Source organism: Camelina sativa, chromosome 17 (genome assembly GCF_030686135.1).
Source record: "Camelina sativa cultivar CO46 ecotype springtype chromosome 17, ASM3068613v1".
In the NCBI taxonomy this organism is placed as follows: Eukaryota; Viridiplantae; Streptophyta; class Magnoliopsida; order Brassicales; family Brassicaceae; genus Camelina; species Camelina sativa.
In genome coordinates, this window is record NC_141896.1 from 18,012,400 (window position 1) to 18,038,669 (window position 26,270).

The window sequence follows — 26,270 nt, forward strand, 5'->3', positions numbered from 1 at the left end:
ATAAATACAGAAAAGGGTTATATTGCGGGTGACTTTTGAGATCATAGTATTGACCTGCATTTATTTGATGTGGAGGGTTTTCTTGCAAAAAATAATTACTTGGAGGGTTTTTTTGTACAAAACCCAAAATAAAAAGATTGAGAAGGAAAGGGTTAAGTTGCGCGGATATATACAGCTTACGAAGCCCAATAACGGCAAGAAGAATAAAAACTTTAACGGGTCTATGGCCCAAATAGTTTTTCATAATGGATCATTTAAAAATGTTTTTTTTGTTGGGTGAACGCAAAAACGGCACTAATTGCAACTCTCAAGAGATAAAACGACAATATGTTTTTTTCGTCTGGAGGAAGTAATTGAAGCCGCCATCCAAGTGTTTGTCCTCCTCCTCCAGTCCAGAGTTTTGTATAATTGACAATATCTGTTGGGTATGTTTCATGAAGTGGGCTTTTTAGGAATGGGCTTCAGTACCCATTAAACTCTTTCTTCTCCAACAATACAAGTCAAAAACTGTCGATGACTCCGAGATCGGTAACGGACAGAGAGATGACTGAAATCTCGGAGGGGAAGTTTGATTTTGTGGTATAAAGACATGAGCCCAGCCTTCTATTTCAGTGTGGAAAAGAACTCCTTATCTTTTCTATTTCTTCATCTCCTTCTTCTTCTTCTTCTTTCTGATTTTGAGTTTGAGAGTTTCATCTCTTTTGAATTGAGTGCCACAGTTCAATTGAGAGCAGAGTAAACCCTGGAGTGAGCCGTCTGGGTTATCTTGCACCGGGATTAGGCGGTTTTTCGCTCAAGTGCATCTGCAACTTAAGCTTCTTTGTTCTGAGTCTGGTTCTGTTTCCAACAATATCGTCGGACGAATTGTTACCTCTCTCCCATAGACAATTTCATCGGACGGACGAATCTAAAATTAAGTAATTGGGATGGCGGGGCTCCGGCTGACGCGACAGCGAGGGCAAGGCAGTCTCTCTTGTCGCCGCTGCCAATAACTACGGCAATTTGGCAGGTGAAGGAGATATTGCTGTCATTGGAGCCGTCTTGGTCTGCTGAGATTTTCCCCTATATCGCAGAACTCCACTTGTCCCGCGAAATTCTAGTTCACAAATCCCTTTTGGAGTGAGTTCCTTTGCACGTTTAAGGTTCTTCTGTATTTTTTTTTTCTAGTTCCAATCTTCGCTGATGTGTTGTAGAAAACTTTGCTAACAATTGCTCTAGGCGTGATTTTTGTTTTGCTTTGTTTTCTTTGATTTGAAACTTTCACAGCAATATTAGTCATCCATTTCTGTTTTAGTGCTACGGCATATAGTTGAATCATCATAAGTTTATGTGGTAAATATAATAGGCTCTGACACAGTCGGAATGAACTAGGTTAACAAGCGTTAACTCTAGATTGAAAATCAAGATCACAAGCGTTGATCTTGATAGAAAGCTCTGGAATCCACCAGAAAAATAAAGAGATAAACTCTAAAACTTTGATTGATAAGAATGATAATAATATCCTGTCTAAAACATATCACCTAGGGTTCTTTATATAGAGAAAGCTAAAACATAGAATAGGCAATTCCAAGAAAATAAGTAAAGTTACTAGAATCCTAATAGAAAGAGAAAAGAGGAAAATATCTAGAAATAACTTGTAAGCTAGACTGGATTAGGTTTCGGAACCTTCTCCTCCACCTCCAAAGAACTCGACCCTGAGTTCTCATTTGGATAAAGAACACCATCCGCATGATACTCATAGATGTCAGCCACATTAAACGTATGAGAGATGTTCATGTTGTCTGGAAGATCCACCACATAAGCATTGTCATTGAGCTTCTGCAGAATCTTGAATGGACCATACTTGCGAGGCTGAAGCTTGCGATAAGTACCAACGGGAAACCTTTCTTTCCTGAGAAACACCATCACTTCATCTCCTTCTTTGAAAACCTTGAGCCGTCGGTGTTTATCTGCTGCTCTTTTATTCTTTTGTCCAACTGCTTCCAATCTAGCTCGGACTGCTTCTTTAGTTTCCAAAATGTCTTTAGCCAAAGCCTCAGCTGATGCACTAATTCCGGGAGCTTTTGGCAATTGAACTAAATCGACCACATGCTTCGGGACAGAGGTATACACCAAAGAGAATGGTGATTTCCCTGTTGTAGAATGTACGGCACTATTGTAAGCGAATTCAACCTGTGGTAGAGCTAAATCCCACTGCTTCGGTTTATCACCACATACACTTCTGATCATGTTACCCAGCGTCCTGTTTGTCACCTCGGTTTGTCCATCACTCTGGGGATGAGCTGTAGAGCTTCGTTTTAAACTTGTTCCAAACATTCTCCATAATGTAATCCAGAAGTGACTTAGAAACTTGGTATCTCTGTCTGAAACTATGGATTTAGGAACCCCATGGAGACGTACAACTTCACGGAAAAACAATTTGGCTATGTTGCTTGCGTCTGCAGTCTTCCTACAAGCAATGAAGTGTGTCATTTTAGAGAACCTGTCAACAACAACAAACACAGAATCCACACCTCGTTGTGTTCTTGGTAATCCCAACACAAAATCCATGGATAGATCCTGCCAAATGTCTTCAGGAACAGATAACGGCATGTAAAGACCTGTATTCTGAGCTTGACCCTTTGAAACCTGACATATATAACACCTTCGAACAATAGCTCCAGCGTCTCTCCGAAGATGCGGCCAATAGTACCTTTCCTCCAAGCTTGCAATAGTCTTATCCCATCCCAAATGACCACTAAGGCCTCCTCCATGCAATTCTCGAATCAACTTCTCCCGTAAGGAAGAACATGGAATGCATAGCCTATCTCCTTTAAAGAGGTAACCTTCTCGAATATGAAAATCCGCCGAAGGATGCTGCTGACTGCACTTGATCCATAGTTCCTGGAACTCAACATCTTGTCCATACAACTCCCTCAAAAACTCGAAACCGACAACCTCCTGTGCTAAAGTAGTGAGCAGAGAAGCCCTTCTACTTAAGGCATCCGCAACCTTATTAAGCGTTCCCGATTTGTGCTGGATGATAAATGGGAACTTCTGTAAGTAACTTACCCAACGAGCATGCATCTTATTGACCATCTTCTGGCTGTGAAGGAACTTGAGAGCTTGATGGTCCGTGAAAAGAATAAACTCACGTTGAACTAGATAGTGCTCCCATTGTCTTAGGGCTCGAAACACAGCATAGAACTCCTGATCATAAGTACTCCATTTCTGACGTGCTTCACTTAGTTTTTCACTAAAAAAAACTACAGGTCGCTTCTCTTGTGACAGTACAGCCCCTATTCCCACGCCACTTGCATCACACTCTACCTGAAACACTTTATCAAAATCCGGCAATGCTAATACTGGAGCAGTACAAAGCTTCTCCTTAATTAATGCAAAACTCTTGTCTTGATCTGGACCCCATTGAAACTTCCCTTTCTTCAAACATTCAGTAATAGGTGCAGTAATGGTACTGAAGTCTCTCACAAATCTTCTATAGAAAGTAGCTAAACCATGAAAACTTCGTATCTCAGTTACTGATTTAGGGACAGGCCAATCCTTTATGGCACTCACCTTGGCGTCATCAACTTGAATTCCTTCTTCACCAATGACAAAACCCAGAAATAACAGCTTATTGGCACTGAATGTACACTTCTTTAAGTTGATGTACAGCTGGTTTTCTTGTAGAACTTGCAAAACCTGTTTTAAATGCTCCAAATGATCATCCTTGGTTTTGCTGTAGATCAGAATATCATCGAAGTAAACCACCACAAATGACCCAATGAAAGGACGGAGAATTTGGTTCATTAGTCTCATGAAAGTACTAGGAGCATTTGACAACCCGAAAGGCATCACCAACCACTCGTATAATCCATCTTTGCTCTTAAAAGCAGTCTTCCATTCATCTCCAGGCCTGATTCGAATTTGATGGTACCCACTTCGAAGATCGATTTTTGAAAACACCTTTGATCCGTTCAGCTCATCAAGCATGTCTTCCAACCGAGGGATAGGAAATCGATATTTGATTGTTATCTTGTTGATGGCCCTAGAATCAACACACATTCGCCACTGGTTACCCTTCTTTGGAACGAGAAGAACCGGTACAGCACAAGGGCTCATGCTCTCACGGATTAACCCTTTCCTTAACAAATCTTCAATCTGTTCCCTTACAATTTCGTTTTCCTTAGGACTCAGTCGATAGTGGGGAAGATTTGGTAGACTCGAACCCGGAATCAAGTCAATGTGATGCTGAATATCACGCATAGGAGGTAGATCATTAGGTAGCTCATCTGCAGTCAACTCTTTGAAGTCTTCTAGAATCTCTAACACTTCCTGTGGAGTTGTAGTTTCTTCTGTTATAGCACTCATCAACCCTTTGACCACCACTGGATAGAAACAATTTGTCTCTTTAACAGCTTCATCAAGCTCTTTGTCGCTCTCCGTTAAGATCAAGAAACTTGACTTCTTTTCCTTCGCTTTGTTACCAAAATCCTGAACAGGAGCCATAGCAATTTTATGAGTTCCCCACGTAAACATGATCACGTTGTCTCATCCTCGATATGTGATGTCGTTATCATACTGCCAGGGACGCCCAAGGAGAATATGACAAACATCCATGTCAAGAACATCACAAATTATCTCTTCTTTGTAGTGTTTTCCTATAGATAAGGGAATCCTGCAAGTCTCGCTAACCCTCACTTGTGAGCCTTTCTTGACCCAACCAAGACCATACGGCTTTGCATGACGAGTTGTGGGTAGCTTCAAATATTCCACCAGCTTTTGAGAAACTAAATTCTCAGAACTACCGTTATCAACAATCACGTTGCACAATTTGTTTTGAATAGAACAATGCGTTCTAAACAGATTCTTGCGTTGTCCCTCTTCTTTGGATGATAGCAAGAGTCGCTGGAGTACAATACTTATCCTCTCTTCAGATTCTTCTTCAGCAAACTCGACCCCCTCATACTCCTCATTCCCTGCGAAGTCGTCATCCTCCTCTTCTATTAAAGCTGTAGTCCTCCTACTCGGACAAACATTGGATTTGTGACCTTGTCCTTGACAACGGAAACACTTGTCGATGGATGGTCTCGCATAAGTGTTACTCTGCTTTTGGATTGGTGTTTTATTTTGATGAGCATTATTAGGACCATTGTTAGAACTTCCAGCTCCTTTGTTGCTAGTGTTTGGATCCCTGTTAGCTCCTTTGTTGCCCGTGTTTGAATCCTTGTCTCTCTCTCCAGTTGGTTCGAAACTGTTCTGAACCAAGGGCTTCCTGAAGGTTGAGAATCCCCGAGATGATTTCTCCATCAATTCTGCTTTCAAAGCAAGACTTGAGGCTTCTTGCACCGTCCATACAGTCTGTAACCCTATTTTTCCTTGAATAGACCCCTTTAAACCACTGATATATCTAGCCACCTTCTGATTTTCTGATTCATTCAAGTCATTACGTTCAGAGAAACGTAAGAATTCAGCCGTATAATCTGTCACTGATCTGTTTCCTTGAACACAATCAATGTACATCTTGTAGAGAATCTGTTCGTAATCTTCCGGTAAGAAACGCTCCATCATCAGTTGTTTCATTCGACGCCACATTCTAACTGGACCCTTCCTCTGTTTTTGTCTTTGGAGAACTAGTTTATCCCACCATACAGCAGCAGTCTTCTTCAATCTGATTGCCACCATCTTGACTTGCTTAATCTCCGGGACACCCATAACATCAAAGAACCGATCAACATCAATTTGCCAGTCCAGAAATTCCTCTACTCCCATAGTCCCATAGAACAATGGAATATCTGCTTTCACTCGGTAATCATGATTGTTTCGATTCCCTTGTTCTTCATCTTCTTCTTCCAAGTCCTCCTCCGAGCTGGAATTGTCATCAACAACAACACGATTTTGCCTGCCTTGTTGTCTATTGTTTACACCTTGCTGGCGGTTGTTTCCACCTCGCTGGACTCGGGCTGGTTCCTCAATGACCGGATTGTTTCCAACCTGTTGGTTTGGATTTGGTTCCCTTCGTTTTCCTCCTCCTTGCATTGCGTTAGCAATCTGTTGGGGTAAAGCCGCAACTTGATTAGTCAACGCTGTCAGCAAAGCTCCCAAAGCCTCAATATCTGCTTTGGTTGATGGTTGATCACCCATGGCCGATCAAGCTTCAAAAAGAGTAGGAGAAGACCTGCTCTGATACCACTTGACGCAGTCGGAATGAACTAGGTTAACAAGCGTTAACTCTAGATTGAAAATCAAGATCACAAGCGTTGATCTTGATAGAAAGCTCTGGAATCCACCAGAAAAATAAAGAGATAAACTCTAAAACTTTGATTGATAAGAATGATAATAATATCCTGTCTAAAACATATCACCTAGGGTTCTTTATATAGAGAAAGCTAAAACATAGAATAGGCAATTCCCAGAAAATAAGTAAAGTTACTAGAATCCTAATAGAAAGAGAAAACAGGAAAATATCTAGAAATAACTTCTAAGCTACACTGGATTAGGTTTCGGAACCTTCTCCTGCATCAGGCTCTTACTCTACTATATTTTTGGGGGTGTGATAAATTTGTCAGACAAGGTAACAAACTGGTTTGATCGATTCTTCTGGCTGGCAGGATCATTGAAGATGTTGGTTTGAGGATGCTGGATCGTTCTTATGTCATCAAAGGACGAGGATCCAATTGTTGCAAAGAAATCCATTTCTGCTGGCACCACTTTCTTTTGCAGCATCTTGGAGGAGATGGCAATGCAGGTACCACACGGTTTCTCAAGTTGGTTATGTTCTTATACACATATGTTGTTTTTTTAAATTCCTTCTTGAGCTCTTTGCAAAATCATACGTTTGTAGTCAATAATTACCAGCAAAAGTATTTTACATACTCATAGTTGGTTATGAGATTGAACTGTTAGTTAACCCATGGTATCAGTCCTCTTGTTTTCATTTTCAAAACTTCAGTTGCTTTTTTATGTTAGGTTCCACTTATTTGAAACTTAGAAGCCAGTGTCATAAGGCTTCAGGGTAATATGAAATAGTGAATGTAATCGAAGAAGTGCATGTTTGGTAACTTCCTGTTTAAGTTTTTGTTGGATTTCTTATCTCTTTCCCTTAATAATTATACTATCTTTTTGTTTATTAGTTCACTTTTATATATTAATAAAACTTTTGAGATCTTTGTGGTGTCTTCCTGTCTAGTCACCCCAACAATGGACACGATCATAAGCTTTACTCTTGATGATATATACTATTCTTGATGAACCATGCAGTTCCGTCATCACGGTTACTTTTGATCGTTGGTGTGGGGACCTATGGACATGGATGGTTTACGTTCAAAGATGATGTCTTGCCGCTGCATTGGATGTATGCTGGCTGTTTATAGCCTCTTCTTTTTTTTCTTTTTTTTCTTTTTTTCTGTCTCTCCCCCTCGCAAGGTATGGTCTTTGGTTGATTACTTATTCTGCTTCTCTGTCAATTTAAGTTTTCCTCACTTAACTCTGTTGTTTCTTTCATAATAGCCTGGTTGTTTACGGGTAAAAGTTCTTGCTCTAAATTTTGTGGAGACGTTTATTTTGATGCATGGTTTTCTTAAAAGTTTCGACTGTATAGTATAAATCTGGAACCGCACAATACATGACCTGTTGCTCGCATGTCAACTTTTCCTATTCTACTACAGGAAGTAGTAGACAGATGTTCAATATTTCCTGGCGGTCGCCCCATTCCGAATCCAGCAACGCTCATGTCTGAAGTAGATTTCATACAGTCAGCTATTCGTTTGCCGGGTGCACTGACGATATCTGTTATTATAGTTGGTATGTTTCTGAATGCGTCCCATTATTCTCGTGTGGTTACTTTTCTTTTTATTCATCATTAAATTGTTGTTTTACCTGTTACTGTTTTTGCTATCCCACTTTTTTAGTTGAAAGTCGTTTACTTCTTTTGCACCTCACTCAATATGCTGATTTGTTCTTGCTTGCAAGTAAGTTAATATGGGTGCTGTGGCGCTCATAGATATTAGTTTCTTATTGTTACGTTCATAACTTGAAACATTCATTCTTTCATGTATGTTGGTGATAAAGAAACTATACAGAATCTAATATGTGTCCTGAATGATAGGGTGATATTAGTAGTCTTCTCTTGCATAAGCTTTATGTGTGACTCATTTTGTGAGATACAACAATAAGCAGATGATCTTCCACTTGTAACTAACTAGTTTGATGGTCATGATTGGCTGTCCTACTTTCACTTTCAAATTGGCTTTGTAAATATATAACATCAGGGGAATGAAACTGATGGTTTCCCAGTTGTATGTGTCTACTAAACTTTTTGGCTGAGAGAGATAAAGCATGGAAGCAGGTTATACTACCGGTTCAACCCCTATGATATGGTTGCAGCGAACTGAATCATATGTCTGGGGGGAATTGTCTCAGTTGAAGCTGCATCAGTTACAAATATGGACACTTACCTGGGTATATTTGGAGCACATCAAACAACGGATAGAATGGTCAACTCTAGTAGTTAGAAATCTTGTTTCCAAGTAGTCAGCTCTTGAGGAAAAATTTATTTGGTTATACATATACTTATGACTGTTATGTTGGGATATTAAAGTTGTATACATTACAGTATAACTATTTTTATGCAGAGTATCATTTGCCAGTCCAGGTGTTTGTTATGCTGGATTCTAGCCTAACATTTACTTGCATAGTGATTTTGCGTTCTGTTTTGATAAATGTTGTCTTCTCCCTTTATAGCATATGGTTGATGATGTGTTGAGTATATTTTGCTGCTTGGTCTTTCAAGGTTGTCATATGTTTGAGATCATTTTCAGGTTAACTTGGGAAATCTCTGCATAGCAAACTAATTTGCCGCTTTTGGAAAATATTTTTAAAAACTTAGTAATCACCTAGGAGATGTTTGTTTTTGTTTGGACTAATATTACCATCTAATGTATGGGGGGCACTATCTATCTACATAGAAAGATCAATGTAAAAAAAAAAAAAAAAAAAAATCACTGTCAAATCTAAAATAAGAAGATGATTGTGTAATGACGATTATGCCCTTTTACTAAATTAAGAGAAAATTTTCCAACTTGATGATATAAAATGGAGAATCGAACCTTCCACGTCTTGATTAAGATCCTATACTGAACAACCACCTGGGCTCCGAGACCTTAATTATGATGTGGCACAAAATAACAAGATTTTAGTTTGAGTTTGTGTTTGTTTTTCGGGAATACGGAAGAAGGTCGGTGTCGAACCCTTGACCTCTCAAAACTAGGGCCAACTCGGCTATTAGATTTTTTGACTCCTCTCTTCTTTACTCACTCTCTCGCTCACAACATCGTTGTTTGTCTGCGATTTTTAGGAAACAAACACATCTTCGGAGTTTCGTTCTAGGTTTTGAGAAACAGAGTGGTTTGAAAGGTAAAATGTCTTTTTTTTTTTGTGGTAAAATGTCTTTTATCATCGCTTCATCGTTTCTTTGAGAAACTCAGTCACTCAAAATTACAGCAAACAAAAAAGACTTCGACTTTTTGTGTTTTCCAAATTTCATTTTTTTTTTCTGTTCTCATCCGATTATGAAAGGGTGCTTTGAAAACTGTGTTATGAATGTTTTTCTATCCCCATTTTGTACTTCTTGCCTGAAACAAAGAAAAAGTTTGAAACTTTCTTCCCAAAAACGAAAAAAAATTTGAACTTTTTTTGACTCACGATGTGTAGCTAGTTTCTACTTGAGCTTACTGCCTGTTACAGAACGTTAGTCTTATTTGGATCTGTTAAACTGCTACTAAGCTAGTCTCTTCTTTTCAATTAAACTCTCGATCCAGCCTCTTTGTTGAAGCTTTTTGGTCTATAGCTTAAGTCTTGTTTACTGCCTGTTTCTGTTTGAGATTAGTTCTGTCGACATTTTTCTGCCTTGGACCTTTTAGCTAGTTTCTATCACGAGCCAGCTTCTTTGTTGACCCTTTTTGATGTTTCACTCTACTTGGGAATGCAATCTGTTGTCTCGAACAAGCAAATTAATCTTAGGATTTGTATAACCATTTTGCTGGTTGAACCTTTTAGCTAGTTTCTAACCTGCTGGTATCACTTTACTTAGGAACCTAACCCATTGTTGCTAAAACAAGCAGCATCTGTTACTGTTACAGAACGTTAGTCTTATTAAGGCTTCATGACCTCTCGATCCAGCCTCTTTGTTGAAGCTTTTTGGTCTATAGCTTAGTCTTCTTCTTTTCAATAAACTGCTACTAGTAGGTGGTTTGAACTGTCAAGGTTCCTTCATCTGTTAGTTTGAGAGAGCACCTTCGGTTTAAATTTGTGAAATCTCTGCATAGCAAACTAATTTGTTGAACTATTACTAGCTTAGTCTTCTTCTTTACAATAATCCTACTGTTCTAAACCAGCATTAGTGTTATTTGCTTTCTTACGATTTGTTTAGCTTAGTCATTCTAAGCATACTGTTCTTATTTGTTTCAGATGGATGATGAGGAGGTGGAGGTGTTTCCAAGGTTCACTGAGCTTCCAAGTCAGGTGGGTGCTCATCTCAAAAAGATGCTTGATTATTTGAAACATGCCAGTCTTCAAGGTGTTCTGCCCCAGTTCAGATCATATGAGCACATCTATAAAGTATTAGACACAGATGGTAATCTGAGATGTTTATTCAAAACCGTAGTTGATAATCAAGAGGACTCAGCTAGAAATGAAGCCATTGTCTACCTGCTGGATCACCCTGAGAATGGTCACAGATCATTGTCTGAAGACATATATGGCTTCTCTGGAGTGCTGCCAACACTGTTTGTACGACGGCTGAAGATAGGAACCAACACAGTCACGGGTGCGTTGGTTGAATTTGTAGAGCCCACGGTTGAAATTGTTGAGGTTGATGATGCTCCTGTTGTGCCAATGGACGAGATTCAGAAGGTTGCGATAGCAGACTTGAGATTCGGGAATACTGATAGGAGTCTGGATAATCTTCTCCTTGCGGGAAACAACTCGATTGTCCCAATTGACCATGAGATGATTTTTGACACTGATTACAATATTTGCAAACCGTGTTGGCTACATTGGTTGCGGGATAGTGAAGAGTCATTCTCTGAGCGTTGTGCCAACTATCTGCAGCAACTAGACGCTGATAAGGATCTCGAGTTTCTTAGTACATGTGGATGGCAGCCTGGGCTGGATTTCATCGAGAAATTAAAGGTCTTCTGCATATTTTTGAGGCTCGCTGTTTCTCAGGGATTGACTGTTTTACACATTGGTAAAATGGCTTCTTTAAAATGTGAAGAACCCATATTCAATTTGAAATACATGGTTGATGGAGTTACGAGGGATGATGGCAAGTTTTTCGAAAGTGTAGAGAGCCATTTGAAAGAGCTCCTGAGGGAATATTACGAGAGTATTTGAGTAACAGATGCAAGATGAAGGAAAGGAAGGAGATGGGACCATGGAGGCGTATTTAGGGTTTTGGTTTGAGTTGTATTTTTGCTTAATGAAATTGGATTTTTAGCTGCTTATGATGTTTAGTGTTAGTTGGGCTAAGTTATGCAATTATGAGAACCTTTGGTATTATTTTATGAAAATATCACTTCCACGCAATGCTATGTTTAGGTGACACATAGTTGATTTTGTTTCCACATAATTCAACAAAGTTAGTTCATATGGTTGACTTTTGTTTCGAACTTGCTTCTTGCCTTTGGTATTATTCCTAGATTTTATTGTAGTCTTTGAAACAGAAGCAGTAACGTAAAATCGAATTTAATTTCTTTGACGTGTACAAACCAAATAGCAGCGCTCACTTGACTTGAGACTGAAGCAGAAGCTTGACTCCAAGCTGCGTCATCATTGTGCTTTGTCATGCCGGAGTCCACAAGAATTGGAATCTCTGCAGCAAGCCATGGAGCAAGTCCCAAACAAAGTGCATGCGCAACCTAGGACTGCATAAACAAAAGTCATTCATCATTGCCAAGAAAACGAGCAGGTGCTTTCTAGTGATGATAGAAATGGAATGCATAATGAGTTTCACCCAAGCTCAGTAGTGTTTAACAAGGGAATCGTAACACGAAAACATATAGAACTTACGTTGAATTAGAAGTCTCTTTTCATTTAGGCCTAGCAGAAACAGTTTTGTACTCGAGTTTGCTGGCCTAGAAGAAACTAATCTAATAAACATCTTAGGACTATGATACTTTCATAATTCCTCTAAAAATCGAGAAGAGTAGAGCTGATCTAAAACACTGATGCATGCTTATTTTACGGTGACTATATATACAACCAGAAAGCATAAAAGTTTAGCAGTTCTTGGCGCAGAGAGGCTTAAAGATTTGTGTACCTGGCATGAAATGCTAACAGAAGCAAAGTGAGATAAGATGTTGATCTTCTGCACTTGATTTATATACTAAATTGTACTAGATCATTTGGATGGTATAGCTCATGCATGAAAGAAACAACCATAACTGATAAGAACAGAGTTTCAGTGGTCAGTCAAGTCAAGAAAAGTGTAGCCAGTGAACAGTTTTTTAAGAGCGCCAGAGAAAAACATGGAAGTAAGAACTTACCGAGAGCAACGAGTAAAAACCATCAATCCAGTTGCCAACATTATTAGTGGCTGTCAAGTTCCAGCCCTGAGAATGTTGCAGACTAAATTAGTGGCCGTCAAGTTGTCAAAAGAAGGAAGAAGAAACTACAAACAAATAATAAGCCAAGTCAAATTAATTGGTAAGGAGAACCAAATGAATACAAGACTAAAGCAGAAGCCAAAGCCATTTTGGTCATGATTGTCAAAGCCAATGTGTTTTATATCAGCATAATAGCCAAAGCCATTTTTGTCATGATTGTCACAGATGCAGAAGTCTAAAGCAGAAAGGAATACAAAACTTCAACATAACAACTCTTAAGAGGACCTGATCCTGCTCTCGTAACAATAGTGATAGGTCTGTTTGTAGAAAGAAACAGAGCAAGGCCGAGGGAGGAAACCATGAGGAACGTAAGAATCAAGAGGGAAGAAACCACTGAGCATCCTTGATGTTTAAGCCATCGAGACAGGGGTAGCGTTTGACGGTCTTTGTGGTAAGACTGATCTGAACACACAGATGTCGAGGGATGAAGTTAGGCGGTGACAGATACGATCACCGCGGGTGAAATAGATGGAGTTAGGCTCAATACCAAGGGTATGATCAGCAGGCACGGTGATACCCAAATCCAAAAAGAGGGCCTCATCACCAAGAGAATGTACCTCAACAAGCATGGTGTCATAGGTAGTCGCGTAAAGATGTTTAGGATCCCTCTTGTACAGGTGGAACACCCTATCCTTTGAGGTTAACTCGTAAGTATAGACAAGCAAAACGTCACCAGAGCTTGTAACAGCAATGCTTTGGTTAGATGAGATGATCTTATATTTGTTGATTCTTTCCATTTCATCCCTACTAAGAGGTGGCTCCCACATTGGAAACCTATGCTTCTCGGACACATCAATGAAACCAACCGGTCCTCCAGACAAATCCAAGCGTCGAACGAAATCACGGGTGGCAAAGATGTAAAGATTCGTAACCTTTAAGTAGCATATGTTTTACGCCTCGTAACTCCCAGCGAACATCGTCCCGTGTTGAAATCTCGCGGTAATGATCATCCCCTTTCTTGCAAAACGCTATGTACTCGCTCCTTTCGAAATGCCACAAGACAACGTAGTCTCCTCCTTTCTTGTCGTCGACCCACAATAGACCTCTCACATCTTCGGCAGTAGAAGGACGCGTACCGATCAATACATGTCTGATTTTATCTTCTCCTTCTTGCTCAATCTCAAAATAGCTACCCTTGAATGAATGTTTCTAGTCCTGGAAGATCGATCCTCTCCTCCTCGCTAAACACATCTATAATATAAACCAGAAACCACTTGCCGGAGCTTGCCACGAATCGATACCCTGGAAGGTCACTCTTCGTCTCGTAAACCGTATCGTCGTTAGGGTTGTACACACGACAACCATCTTTTTCTGGAGACAGCATCAGCAACGGAGACCCGCCTTTTGGCTGCAGAATCAAACTCGAACGCAGGGCCTTTGCAGAGTCACGATCCGGACAACTCAACTGTCGTTTCAGCGTACATCTCTCCATCAGGACGGATACTACTATCTCGTCTGTTAAAATTTTTATTTAATTTAATGGCCACAGAATAAAAATGAAAGAAGGGCTCTATCTAGTGTTTTGTTTCATATCAGCATAATAGCCAAGGCCATTTTGGTCATGATTGTCACAGATGCCGAAGACTGGAGCAGAAAGGAATATACATTTTACACGTCAGGTTCTCTCATTCTTGAAATGGGAGCACTGTCACGGCTCACTGGTGACCCTAGGTTTGAATCAGCTGCATTACGTGCGCTTCGTCAGCTGTGGAGGATGCGAAGTTCATTAGATCTGCTTGGGACGACTCTGGATGTGGTAACTGGGGAATGGCTGGAGTACTCCTCCAGCATTGGAGCTGGTATGTTGTTCATTTTCAGAGGGAATCTAGTAGCAATTCTTTGTCTTTTTCCCTAAGAGATGGCTGCAAAATCATTTTACTTTTATGTGCGGAATGAATTTGTGCCTTGGCTCTTCAATCTCTAATGTGTAATTTTATTTCTGGTCTTCTAAAGGGGTTGACTCTTTCTATGAATACCTCTTGAAGGCTTATATTCTTTTTGGAAAAGAAGACTACTGGCAAATGTTTAGTTCTGGCATCTCAAAAGTACTTCATACAGGGGCTTTGGTAATAATATACTAGCCTGGAAAAATGTACTTCCACACTCTCTTTTATATGACACTACGACTTCTATAATGCTCAAACTGAAAATTGCTCGATGTAGTAATGAGTTTATTTATCTGGTTTAGGTACCATGAAGCTAATATGTGGAGTGGGAAACCAACTTATTGGCAGCTCACAAGTCTTCAGGCGTTTTGGCCCGGTCTACAGGTATAATGAATGAATGGATTCTTTAAATTTCATACAAAAACAGTTGAAAAGGGGATCTGCTGATTCTCATGCTTAAGTTTTTGCTACTAGGTTCTCGCTGGAGATATTGCAGCTGCAAATTCAACGCACCGCGAGTTTTTCCATGTATGGGAGAAGTTTGGTGTATTGCCTGAGAGGTATGTTTTTAATTGTCTTTCCTTAGTTGGCTTCCTACTTGGATCTTGAGTTCTCTGTCATTTTAAAGTTTTCTGTTTGGACTAAAGGACGCTGAACAAAAATTTGTTCAGGTATCTACTAGATCATCAAATGATACATCCGACAATGAAGTACTATCCACTACGTCCTGAATTAGCAGAATCCACGTTCTACCTATACCAAGCTACAAAAGGTTTTTGTTTGTCTTTTTTTTTTTACTTGTCTCACCCTGAATGTTTATTATGTGAAGAGCCAGATTTGTGGCACCTCTCCGTTGACAATAGATACCTATATTCTTCCTTTGTTCCTTCGTTTTGCAGATCCATGGTACCTAGATGTTGGTGAAATCGAGGGCCACCCTATTCAGGTTGTGAGCTCCTGGCATGAGAAAGTACCAAAAAGTTATTTCTCAGGCAACTGGACGCTTTCAAAGGTCAGTCACTTGATCCAGCTCTGTTCATGTTTGAAGAAATAAGACTTGTATGCATAGTTAGTTTAGTTACACTGCATAGTAATGATATTTTTTAGTTGATAGACAGAAGGGTAGGCATTAAAAGAACCAAATCGAGTCTTAATGCATTATTTAGTCCTTCCTCTGCTTCTGGCTAAACTAGGAACTTGCAAATATGCAGAGAGGGGCATGGGAAAGTGGAGCTAGCGCATTGTCACTGCAAGTATGTCCATCGAAAGCTCTCAACTCTAGACGTCCTGAGCAACACAGAGAGAGTGCTTGCCATGTCCATGTCCCTGACGAGCAACACGGATACTACTATCTCGTCTGTTAAAAGTTTTATTTAATTAAAAACCGTACGTAGAACTGAATTAATATTGGGATAATTATATATCTCTTTGTTTTATCTTTATCGTTAATTAGCTGCATCCCCTAGATAAATTATGCATCATGTATGACATCGTCTCTAGTCTCCCACTAAGCAAAGGATCGAGCATACATAGACGCCACATAATCTATTCAAATCCTCTACTAGACTAGTAGCTAGCACGTACCCATTTGAATGATCAAAATATTATTGGGGTATAGTGGAGTTAGAAGACACTTTGTTGAATGCACTACGAGTCCTTCCTATACTTGATATTGAGAACATACTACATAAACAAGCCTGAACTCATATGTTCCCCATGCTTTCTCCAGAATGTGTTTTATTTTCGCTTGTCTCTTGCCCGATCGATGTGGGCCGGGGATGGATCTTACAACTTCAAGATGAGGCAGTTATCTTTGGATCTTAAGAAAAGTAGACAGTATTGCGACGACATTTCGTTCATGACTGCATACTTTTTTTTATTGGCAATGCGATGCTTAGTTGAAGTTCATATCGCTGAATTTTGTTGCTTGGCTATTTTATATTAGGTTAATGATGTAAATTTCTGCAATAGAGAGGAAAAAAGAAAGAAAAGCAGCTGATTATAATTATTCACAACCGTCTTAAACTGTGCTAAGATCGTGTTACTAGAAGTAGAAGAAGAGTAGAAAACCAAACGGTTTGTCATTTGAAAACTGTTTAAAGGAGCTTTTTGGTTAGGTGAACAAAAAACGGCACTCATTGCAACTACCAAGAGATAAAACGACAAGGTGCTTGTGTGTATGGCGGAATTTAATTGAAGCCATCCGGGTGTTTTTTTTTTCTTTGTTCTCCAGCATTTTTGTATTTGTGTAAAATTTGCCTAATTGCTCTTGTGTGCTGCCGCGTCTGTGTCGCCGAGATTCTTCTTCTTCAACCTTTGAAAAACCCTAAAAGATAAGCGGAGGCACCGTATTATCTACCTTTACAATTCCGTCGGACGAATCTAGAATTTAGCAATGGCGGCTCCGGCTGCCGCGACAGCGAGGGCACAGGCGCTATCTCTCCTCGCCGCTGCCAATAACCACGGCGATTTGGCTGTGAAGCTCTCGTCTCTCAGGCAGGTTAAGGAGATTTTGCTGTCATTGGAGCCGTCTTCGTCTGCTGAGATTTTCCCCTATCTCGCAGAACTCCACTTGTCTCGTGAAATTCTAGTTCGCAAATCCCTTACCGAGTGAGTTCCTTTGCAATTTCTACGATTCGTATCTGGTTTAATACTTCCTTCTGCTGATATTTTCCCTTGCTCTGCACACGAACTTGTAGAAGAATTTTTATGTACTTTGTTGCGTGTTTAGGGTTCTTCTGGATTTTTCCCAATCTGGAGAAGTGTTTGATATTTCCAATCGTAGCTGTTGTGTTGTAGAAATTTTGCTTACGATTTCTCTAGTCGGCATGATTGTTTGTTTTTTGGTGCGATAGATTTGAAACTTCCTCAGCAATATTGTGGTTATTAGTCGTCCATTTCTGTTTTAGTACTTAGGCATAGTTGAATTATCGCAAGTTTTGTGTAAAATAAACTAGGTTCTTAGTCTACTTTACTTCGGGGGTGTAGCTATTCATGATGATTAATTTGTCTGTCAAGGTAAGAGACTGGTTGATCGATTCTTCTGGCTGGCAGGATCATTGAAGAGGTTGGTTTGAGGATGCTGGATCATTCTTATGTTCTAGTGAATGTCTTACTAGTCTTATCAAGGGACGAGGATCCAGTTGTTGCAAAGAAATCCATTTCTGCTGGCACCACTTTCTTCTGCAGCATCTTGGAGGAGATGGCAATGCAGGTCCGTACTGTTTCTCAAGTTGGTTATGTTCTTTTATACACATATGTTGTTTTGAGATTCCTTCTTGGGCTCTTTGCAAAATCATACGATTGTAGTCAATAACTACCAGCTAAGGTGTCTTACATACTCATAGTTGGTTATGGAATTGAACTGTTATCCCATGGAATCAGTCCTCTTGTTTTCCATTTTCAAAACTTCGGTTGGTTTTTATGTTGGTGCTACCTATTTGAAATTTAAAGACAGTGTCATAAGGCTTTAGGGTCATATGAAATAGTGAAAAGAATAAATCTGGGCAAGTTTGCTAATTTCCTGTTTAGGTTTTGTTGGGTTTCTGATGTCTTTCCCTTAATTTTCTACTATATTTGAAGTTTATTAGTTTAGTTTTATATATTATTTAAGCTTTGAGATCTTTGTGGGTGTTCCTGTATAGTCACCACTACAATGAACGTAACTCTTTGGCATTGATATTCCCTATTACTCTCGCTGATATATTCTATTCTTAATGATCTATGCAGTTCCATCATCATGGTAACGTTGATCGTTGGTGTGGGGAACTATGGACATGGATGGTTAAGTTCAAAGATGCTGTCTTTTCCGCTGCATTGGAGGTATGCTGGCTGTTTATAGCTTCTTCTTTTTGTATGTATGTTCCTCTCGTGAGGTTTGATCTTTGGTTGAGTATTCATTCTGCTTCTTTGTCAATTTAAGGTTTTCTAACTTAAAAGTCTGTTGTTCTTTCATAATAGCCTGGCTGTGTAGGGGTGAAAATTCTTTCTCTAAAGTTTATGGAGACATTCATTTTGCTCTTTACTCCTGATGCATCTGATCCTGAGAAAGTTTCCAGCGAAGGTATTATGTTCTGATCATGCAGGTTTTTCTTAAATTTCGATCATATAATATGAATCTGGAACCGCACAATTGCATTTCGTTGCTCGCATGTCAACTTTTCCTCTTCTACTACAGGAAGTAGACAGATGTTCAATATTTCCTGGCTTGCTGGCGGTCACCCCATTCTGAATCCAGCAACGCTAATGTCTGAAGCAAATAGGACATTTGGCATCTTAGTAGATTTCATACAGTCAGCTAATCGTATACCGGGTGCACTGACTGATATCTGTTATTAGTTGGTATGTTTCTGAATACGTCCCATCATTCTTGTGTAGTTACTTTTCTTTACATTCATCATGATGTTAGTTGTGCTTTTACCTGTTTCTATTTTTGCGATCCCTCTTTTTTAGCTGAAACTCTGTTAGTTCTTACCTGTTGATTTTTTCTTGCCAGTAAGTTGATATGGGTGCTTTGGTACTCATAAATATTAGCTTCTTATCGTTGTTCATAGTGTGAAGCACTCATTCTCACATATATGTTGGTGATAAACAAACTTTAGAGAATGTGTCCTCCTACACTGATATGTATCCTGAATGATAGGGTGGTATTAATAGTCATTTTTTGCATAAGCTTTATTTGTGCCTCATGTTTGTAAGATACACCAATAAGCAGATTATCTTCCACTTGTAAGTAGTCTGATGGTCATGATTGGCTGTCCTACTTGCACTTTCAGCGTCTTGAATCAAATTTTTCTTTGTAAATATATAACATCAGTGGAATGAAATTGCTGGTTTTTATTATGTATGTCTACTAAAATTTTGGCTGAGAGAGATAAAGCATGGAGACAGGTTATAGCACCGGTTCAACCCCTATGATATGGTTGCAGCTAACTGAATCATAGTCTGGGGAGAATTGTCTCAGTTGAAGCTGCATCAGTTACAGATATTGACCTAGCAGATGTTAAAAGTACTAATTACCTAGCAGATGTTTGTCTTTGTTTGAACTAATATTGTCATTTAATGTCTGAGGGTACTATTTTCTAGAAAGATCAATGTCAAATATTGAGAGGAGAGACATTGTTTAGAGTGATGGTTTTTGATTTTTCGGTTTTCCCTAATGCTTTGTTAATGGTGCTGTCTTAAAGTAAAAAGTATGTGAAAATATATCATATTGTTGCTCAGGTAATGGTAACAAATCATCTTTTTGTATTATGCCGGTAGTTAGTCTGTAATTGCAGGAAATTTTTGAGATATGCTAGCTTCCAGACATGTTAAAATTCAGATTGAGGATAGTTTCATGCTGTTAAGGAGTTTATTCGCTGTGTTGTATGCTGCAGAAATCATGAGCAAAGTTTCTCACAGGAATGGTTGCTCAGTAAAGTTATATGAAACTCTAGTATCTTTTATGTTAGATAATTGTATATATATTAAAAGCAGCGCCTCGCACCTAGGGTTGTTTCATTGACGTCAGTATAATTATTTTTGTTTTCTGAGATGTGCAGTGATTCATTAGGACATGCACGTAAGAGGCATACTTGAATAATTTGCAATTTTGAAAATTTCCTGTGTAAGCACTGATATCATATCTGACAGTAGCTTATCTTTCGCAGTCTCGCGGTGGTAGCAAGGAAGAGGCCTGTCCACTACAACACTGTCCTCTCTGTTCTGCTGGATTTTCACCCAAATATTGAGACGGTTAAGGGGTGCCATTCTGCAAGCATTCAGTATTCCATTAGAACTGCCTTTCTGGGATTTCTTAGATGTACTTTCTCACCAATAATAGAGGTATAGAGTTCAAACTTTATTTCTTTGTTTTCTCTGAAGTATATCTAAACTTTAGTCATCTATTACTCCTCAACTCTACCCTGGTTTTGCTGAATAACTAACTCATCATTATTAAACATCAGTTCTTTGTATCTTTATGCTAATGAAAATGTAGTTACTTTTTGCCACCTTTCTGGTCAAATTGTCAACCTTTTGTTATCTGGTTCGTCTACTCCAGGGGGATTTGCAAGTGTTAGAGATGTGACGACCATGCGATTGGAAGATCATCAGCACAGTTTCTTTCTTGCTGAAACGTGATATGAACGTTCACTTTCTTACACGTCATTCTTTTCTTACCTATACAATGTCAGAACATCACATTGGTTGTTATCTCCCATTCGCAGGTGCAAGTACTTATATCTCCTCTTTGATGATTCATTTGTGGCCAAAAGGAATTATATATTTACAACCGAGGGCCACCCTATTCAGGTTGTGAGCTCCTGGCATGAGAAACTACCAAAAAGTTATTCAGGCAACTGGACGCTTTCAAAGGTCTGTCACTTGTTAGTTAGTTTAGTTACACTGCATAGTAATGTTATTTTTTAGTTGATAGACAGAAGGGCAGCCATTAAAAGAACCAAAATCGAGTCTAAATGCATTATTATTCCTTCCTCTGCTTCTGCTAAACTAGGAACTTGCGAATTTGCAGAGAGGGGCATGGGAAAGTGGAGCTAGCGCATTGTCACTGCAAGTATGTCCATCGATAGCTCTCAACTCTAGACGTCCTGAGCAACACAGAGAGAGTGCTTGCCATGTCCCTGACGAGAAAATCAATCATAGGTGTTGGAGCAACAAAGAGTGATGCCACTACTTGTAGACAAAGATCCTGCAGCGGAGTTGGATACTGCGGCTTATGGAATCCCTTATAACTTTTGACACAAAACAGGGCGTTTTAGAGGTTTAGGAAAGGAAAGAGAAGAGTTGGGGTTTATGAAGGGAAACTGTCAATTAATGTGAACGAAAAGCTTTGGTTGACAGTAAAATGAATAGTTTGTTACATGAGGCTGTTGTATCTTTTCTTTGAGTCATCAGTCTTGACATGGATATATATATACTACCGGAGGAATAACCTCAATGAAAGGAATATTAATGTTTTTCTTCAAGTATAGCTTTATGAATTGGTAACTTTTAGGACCTTTACAAGTTAACAACATAAAAGCTTGCAATCACTTTAATTCACCACAGATCGTGCAAAACGAAAACAATCTCTTGATGCAGATGTTGACTTGAAGTGATGGTTGTGAAATTTGGAACATAAAGTCAAAGAGATTTAAACACCACCGCAATATGTCATAGATTATACATCAAAAGCAAAAGATGATAACAAAGTAGAGTCTGGAAATGTGTGTCAACAACACCAGAGTTTGCAGCAGAAAGAAAGAGAGCAAGGCCGAGGGAGTAAACCATGAGGAACGTAAGAATCAAGAGGGAAGAAACCACTGAGCATCCTTGATGTTTGAGGCATCGAGACAGGGGTAGCGTTTGACGGTCTTTGTGGTAAGACTGAACACACAGATGTCGAGGGATGAAGTTCGGCGGTGACGGATACGATCATCGCGTGTGAAATAGATGGAGTTAGGCTCAATACCAAGGGTATGATCAGCAGGCACGGTGATACCAAAATCCAAAAAGAGGGCCTCATCACCAAGAGAATGTACCTCGACAAGCATGGTGTCATAGGTAGTCGCGTAAAGATGTTTAGGATCCCTCTTGTACAGGTGGAACACCCTATCCTTTGAGGTTAACAGGTAAGTATAGACAAGCAAAACCTGACCAGAGCTTGTAACAACAGCAATGCTTTGGTTAGATGAGATGATCTTATATTTGTTGATTCTTTCCGTTTCATCCCTACTAAGAGGTGGCTCCCACATTGGAAACGTATGCTTCTCGGACACATCAATGAAACCATCGTGCCGTCGAGACAAATCCAAGCGTCGAATGAAATCACGGGTGGCAAAGACGTAAAGATCGTAACCTTTAAGGAGCATATCTTTTACGCCTCGTAAATCCCTGTGAACACCGTCCCGTGTTGAAATCTCGCGGTAATGATAATCCCCTTTCTTGCAAAACGCTATGTAATTGCTCATTTCGAATCGCCACAAGACAACGAAGTCTCCTCCTTTCTTGTCCTCGACCCACAAACGACCTCTCACATCTTCGGCAGTATAAGGATCCGTTCGAGATAAAGTACGGAATGCTACATGTCTGATTTTATCTTCTCCTACTCGCTCAATCTTAAAATGGCTACCCTCGAATGTTTCTAGTCCTGGAAGATCGATCCTCTCCTCCTCGCCAAACACATCTATAATATAGAGTTTCAATCGAGAATCTATCACCAGAAACCACTTACCGGAGCTTGCCACGAATCGATACCCTGAAAGGTCACTCTTCGTCTCGTAAACCGTATCATCGGCTGGGTTGTACACACGACAACCATCCTTTTCTAGAGACAGCATCAGCAACGGAGATCCGCCTTTTGGCTGCAGAATCAAACTCGAACGGAGGGCCTTTGCAGACTCACGATCCGGACAACTCAACCGTCGTTTCGGCGTAGGTCTGTCCATCTTCAGAACGGATGGGTAACTCCTTCGTCTCTTTAATTTTTTTCTTTTTCTTATTAATAACCTCGACTTCTGAAATAAAAAGATTGAGAAGGAAAGGGTTAAACTGAACGCTCTGCCATTTTTTAGCTCTCAAAACAACAAAACTTTTAAATTGCCACGTCATAAATACAGAAAAGGGTTATATTGCGGGTGACTTTTGAGATCATAGTATTGACCTGCATTTATTTGATGTGGAGGGTTTTCTTGCAAAAAATAATTACTTGGAGGGTTTTTTTGTACAAAACCCAAAATAAAAAGATTGAGAAGGAAAGGGTTAAGTTGCGCGGATATATACAGCTTACGAAGCCCAATAACGGCAAGAAGAATAAAAACTTTAACGGGTCTATGGCCCAAATAGTTTTTCATAATGGATCATTTAAAAATGTTTTTTTTGTTGGGTGAACGCAAAAACGGCACTAATTGCAACTCTCAAGAGATAAAACGACAATATGTTTTTTTCGTCTGGAGGAAGTAATTGAAGCCGCCATCCAAGTGTTTGTCCTCCTCCTCCAGTCCAGAGTTTTGTATAATTGACAATATCTGTTGGGTATGTTTCATGAAGTGGGCTTTTTAGGAATGGGCTTCAGTACCCATTAAACTCTTTCTTCTCCAACAATACAAGTCAAAAACTGTCGATGACTCCGAGATCGGTAACGGACAGAGAGATGACTGAAATCTCGGAGGGGAAGTTTGATTTTGTGGTATAAAGACATGAGCCCAGCCTTCTATTTCAGTGTGGAAAAGAACTCCTTATCTTTTCTATTTCTTCATCTCCTTCTTCTTCTTCTTCTTTCTGATTTTGAGTTTGAGAGTTTCATCTCTTTTGAATTGAGTGCCACAGTTCAATTGAGAGCAGAGTAAACCCTGGAGTGAGCCGTCTGGGTTATCTTGCACCGGGATTAGGCGGTTTTTCGCTCAAGTGCATCTGCAACTTAAGCTTCTTTGTTCTGAGTCTGGTTCTGTTTCCAACAATATCGTCGGACGAATTGTTACCTCTCTCCCATAGACAATTTCGTCGGACGGACGAATCTAAAATTAAGTAATTGGGATGGCGGGGCTCCGGCTGACGCGACAGCGAGGGCAAGGCAGTCTCTCTTGTCGCCGCTGCCAATAACTACGGCAATTTGGCAGGTGAAGGAGATATTGCTGTCATTGGAGCCGTCTTGGTCTGCTGAGATTTTCCCCTATATCGCAGAACTCCACTTGTCCCGCGAAATTCTAGTTCACAAATCCCTTTTGGAGTGAGTTCCTTTGCACGTTTAAGGTTCTTCTGTATTTTTTTTTTCTAGTTCCAATCTTCGCTGATGTGTTGTAGAAAACTTTGCTAACAATTGCTCTAGGCGTGATTTTTGTTTTGCTTTGTTTTCTTTGATTTGAAACTTTCACAGCAATATTAGTCATCCATTTCTGTTTTAGTGCTACGGCATATAGTTGAATCATCATAAGTTTATGTGGTAAATATAATAGGCTCTGACACAGTCGGAATGAACTAGGTTAACAAGCGTTAACTCTAGATTGAAAATCAAGATCACAAGCGTTGATCTTGATAGAAAGCTCTGGAATCCACCAGAAAAATAAAGAGATAAACTCTAAAACTTTGATTGATAAGAATGATAATAATATCCTGTCTAAAACATATCACCTAGGGTTCTTTATATAGAGAAAGCTAAAACATAGAATAGGCAATTCCCAGAAAATAAGTAAAGTTACTAGAATCCTAATAGAAAGAGAAAAGAGGAAAATATCTAGAAATAACTTGTAAGCTAGACTGGATTAGGTTTCGGAACCTTCTCCTCCACCTCCAAAGAACTCGACCCTGAGTTCTCATTTGGATAAAGAACACCATCCGCATGATACTCATAGATGTCAGCCACATTAAACGTATGAGAGATGTTCATGTTGTCTGGAAGATCCACCACATAAGCATTGTCATTGAGCTTCTGCAGAATCTTGAATGGACCATACTTGCGAGGCTGAAGCTTGCGATAAGTACCAACGGGAAACCTTTCTTTCCTGAGAAACACCATCACTTCATCTCCTTCTTTGAAAACCTTGAGCCGTCGGTGTTTATCTGCTGCTCTTTTATTCTTTTGTCCAACTGCTTCCAATCTAGCTCGGACTGCTTCTTTAGTTTCCAAAATGTCTTTAGCCAAAGCCTCAGCTGATGCACTAATTCCGGGAGCTTTTGGCAATTGAACTAAATCGACCACATGCTTCGGGACAGAGGTATACACCAAAGAGAATGGTGATTTCCCTGTTGTAGAATGTACGGCACTATTGTAAGCGAATTCAACCTGTGGTAGAGCTAAATCCCACTGCTTCGGTTTATCACCACATACACTTCTGATCATGTTACCCAGCGTCCTGTTTGTCACCTCGGTTTGTCCATCACTCTGGGGATGAGCTGTAGAGCTTCGTTTTAAACTTGTTCCAAACATTCTCCATAATGTAATCCAGAAGTGACTTAGAAACTTGGTATCTCTGTCTGAAACTATGGATTTAGGAACCCCATGGAGACGTACAACTTCACGGAAAAACAATTTGGCTATGTTGCTTGCGTCTGCAGTCTTCCTACAAGCAATGAAGTGTGTCATTTTAGAGAACCTGTCAACAACAACAAACACAGAATCCACACCTCGTTGTGTTCTTGGTAATCCCAACACAAAATCCATGGATAGATCCTGCCAAATGTCTTCAGGAACAGATAACGGCATGTAAAGACCTGTATTCTGAGCTTGACCCTTTGAAACCTGACATATATAACACCTTCGAACAATAGCTCCAGCGTCTCTCCGAAGATGCGGCCAATAGTACCTTTCCTCCAAGCTTGCAATAGTCTTATCCCATCCCAAATGACCACTAAGGCCTCCTCCATGCAATTCTCGAATCAACTTCTCCCGTAAGGAAGAACATGGAATGCATAGCCTATCTCCTTTAAAGAGGTAACCTTCTCGAATATGAAAATCCGCCGAAGGATGCTGCTGACTGCACTTGATCCATAGTTCCTGGAACTCAACATCTTGTCCATACAACTCCCTCAAAAACTCGAAACCGACAACCTCCTGTGCTAAAGTAGTGAGCAGAGAAGCCCTTCTACTTAAGGCATCCGCAACCTTATTAAGCGTTCCCGATTTGTGCTGGATGATAAATGGGAACTTCTGTAAGTAACTTACCCAACGAGCATGCATCTTATTGACCATCTTCTGGCTGTGAAGGAACTTGAGAGCTTGATGGTCCGTGAAAAGAATAAACTCACGTTGAACTAGATAGTG

At 39.8% G+C, this 26,270-nt stretch overlaps 3 protein-coding genes and 4 pseudogenes across 6 annotated transcripts; 5 read left to right on the top strand and 2 right to left on the bottom strand.

Annotated features, from left to right (window-relative positions):
- Positions 1–513: 513 nt before the first annotated feature.
- Positions 514–8,083, top strand: LOC104759450 (uncharacterized; annotated as a pseudogene).
- A 1,157-nt stretch (positions 8,084–9,240) lies between these two features.
- LOC147923969 (phosphatidylinositol 4-kinase gamma 4-like) lies at positions 9,241–11,565 on the top strand. Its single transcript, XM_087495467.1, has 2 exons — positions 9,241–9,393; positions 10,447–11,565. Exon 2 carries the CDS (start codon positions 10,447–10,449, stop codon positions 11,371–11,373), a length of 927 nt encoding a protein of 308 aa, XP_087351593.1. The 5' UTR covers positions 9,241–9,393; the 3' UTR covers positions 11,374–11,565.
- A 733-nt stretch (positions 11,566–12,298) lies between these two features.
- Positions 12,299–14,091, bottom strand: LOC147923970 (F-box protein At5g25290 pseudogene; annotated as a pseudogene). Its single transcript, XR_015586868.1, has 3 exons — positions 12,870–14,091; positions 12,525–12,590; positions 12,299–12,422 (listed from the first exon to the last, which is right to left on the bottom strand). The product of XR_015586868.1 is annotated as an F-box protein At5g25290 pseudogene (transcript).
- Positions 14,092–14,190: 99 nt separating this feature from the next.
- LOC147923971 (alpha-mannosidase I MNS5-like) lies at positions 14,191–15,894 on the top strand (annotated as a pseudogene).
- An 860-nt stretch (positions 15,895–16,754) lies between these two features.
- LOC147923972 (uncharacterized) lies at positions 16,755–19,080 on the top strand (annotated as a pseudogene). The gene is made up of 5 exons (XR_015586872.1): positions 16,755–17,140; positions 17,585–17,744; positions 18,260–18,352; positions 18,491–18,593; positions 18,708–19,080. The product of XR_015586872.1 is annotated as an uncharacterized LOC147923972 (transcript).
- A 1,101-nt stretch (positions 19,081–20,181) lies between these two features.
- Positions 20,182–21,498, top strand: LOC147923973 (alpha-mannosidase I MNS5-like). 2 transcript variants are annotated; one of them, XM_087495495.1, is made up of 4 exons: positions 20,182–20,356; positions 20,574–20,649; positions 20,740–20,887; positions 21,045–21,498. In XM_087495495.1, exons 1-4 carry the CDS (start codon positions 20,332–20,334, stop codon positions 21,195–21,197), a joined length of 402 nt encoding a protein of 133 aa, XP_087351621.1. In that variant the 5' UTR covers positions 20,182–20,331; the 3' UTR covers positions 21,198–21,498. The 2 variants fall into 2 exon arrangements, with proteins under 2 accessions (XP_087351621.1, XP_087351620.1); XM_087495494.1 differs by having other exon boundaries at positions 20,188–20,356; positions 21,027–21,498.
- Positions 21,499–21,616: 118 nt separating this feature from the next.
- On the bottom strand, positions 21,617–23,070 carry LOC104757081 (F-box protein At5g25290). Its single transcript, XM_010479792.3, has one exon. It carries the CDS (start codon positions 22,957–22,959, stop codon positions 21,817–21,819), a length of 1,143 nt encoding a protein of 380 aa, XP_010478094.2. The 5' UTR covers positions 22,960–23,070; the 3' UTR covers positions 21,617–21,816.
- Positions 23,071–26,270: the final 3,200 nt, after the last annotated feature.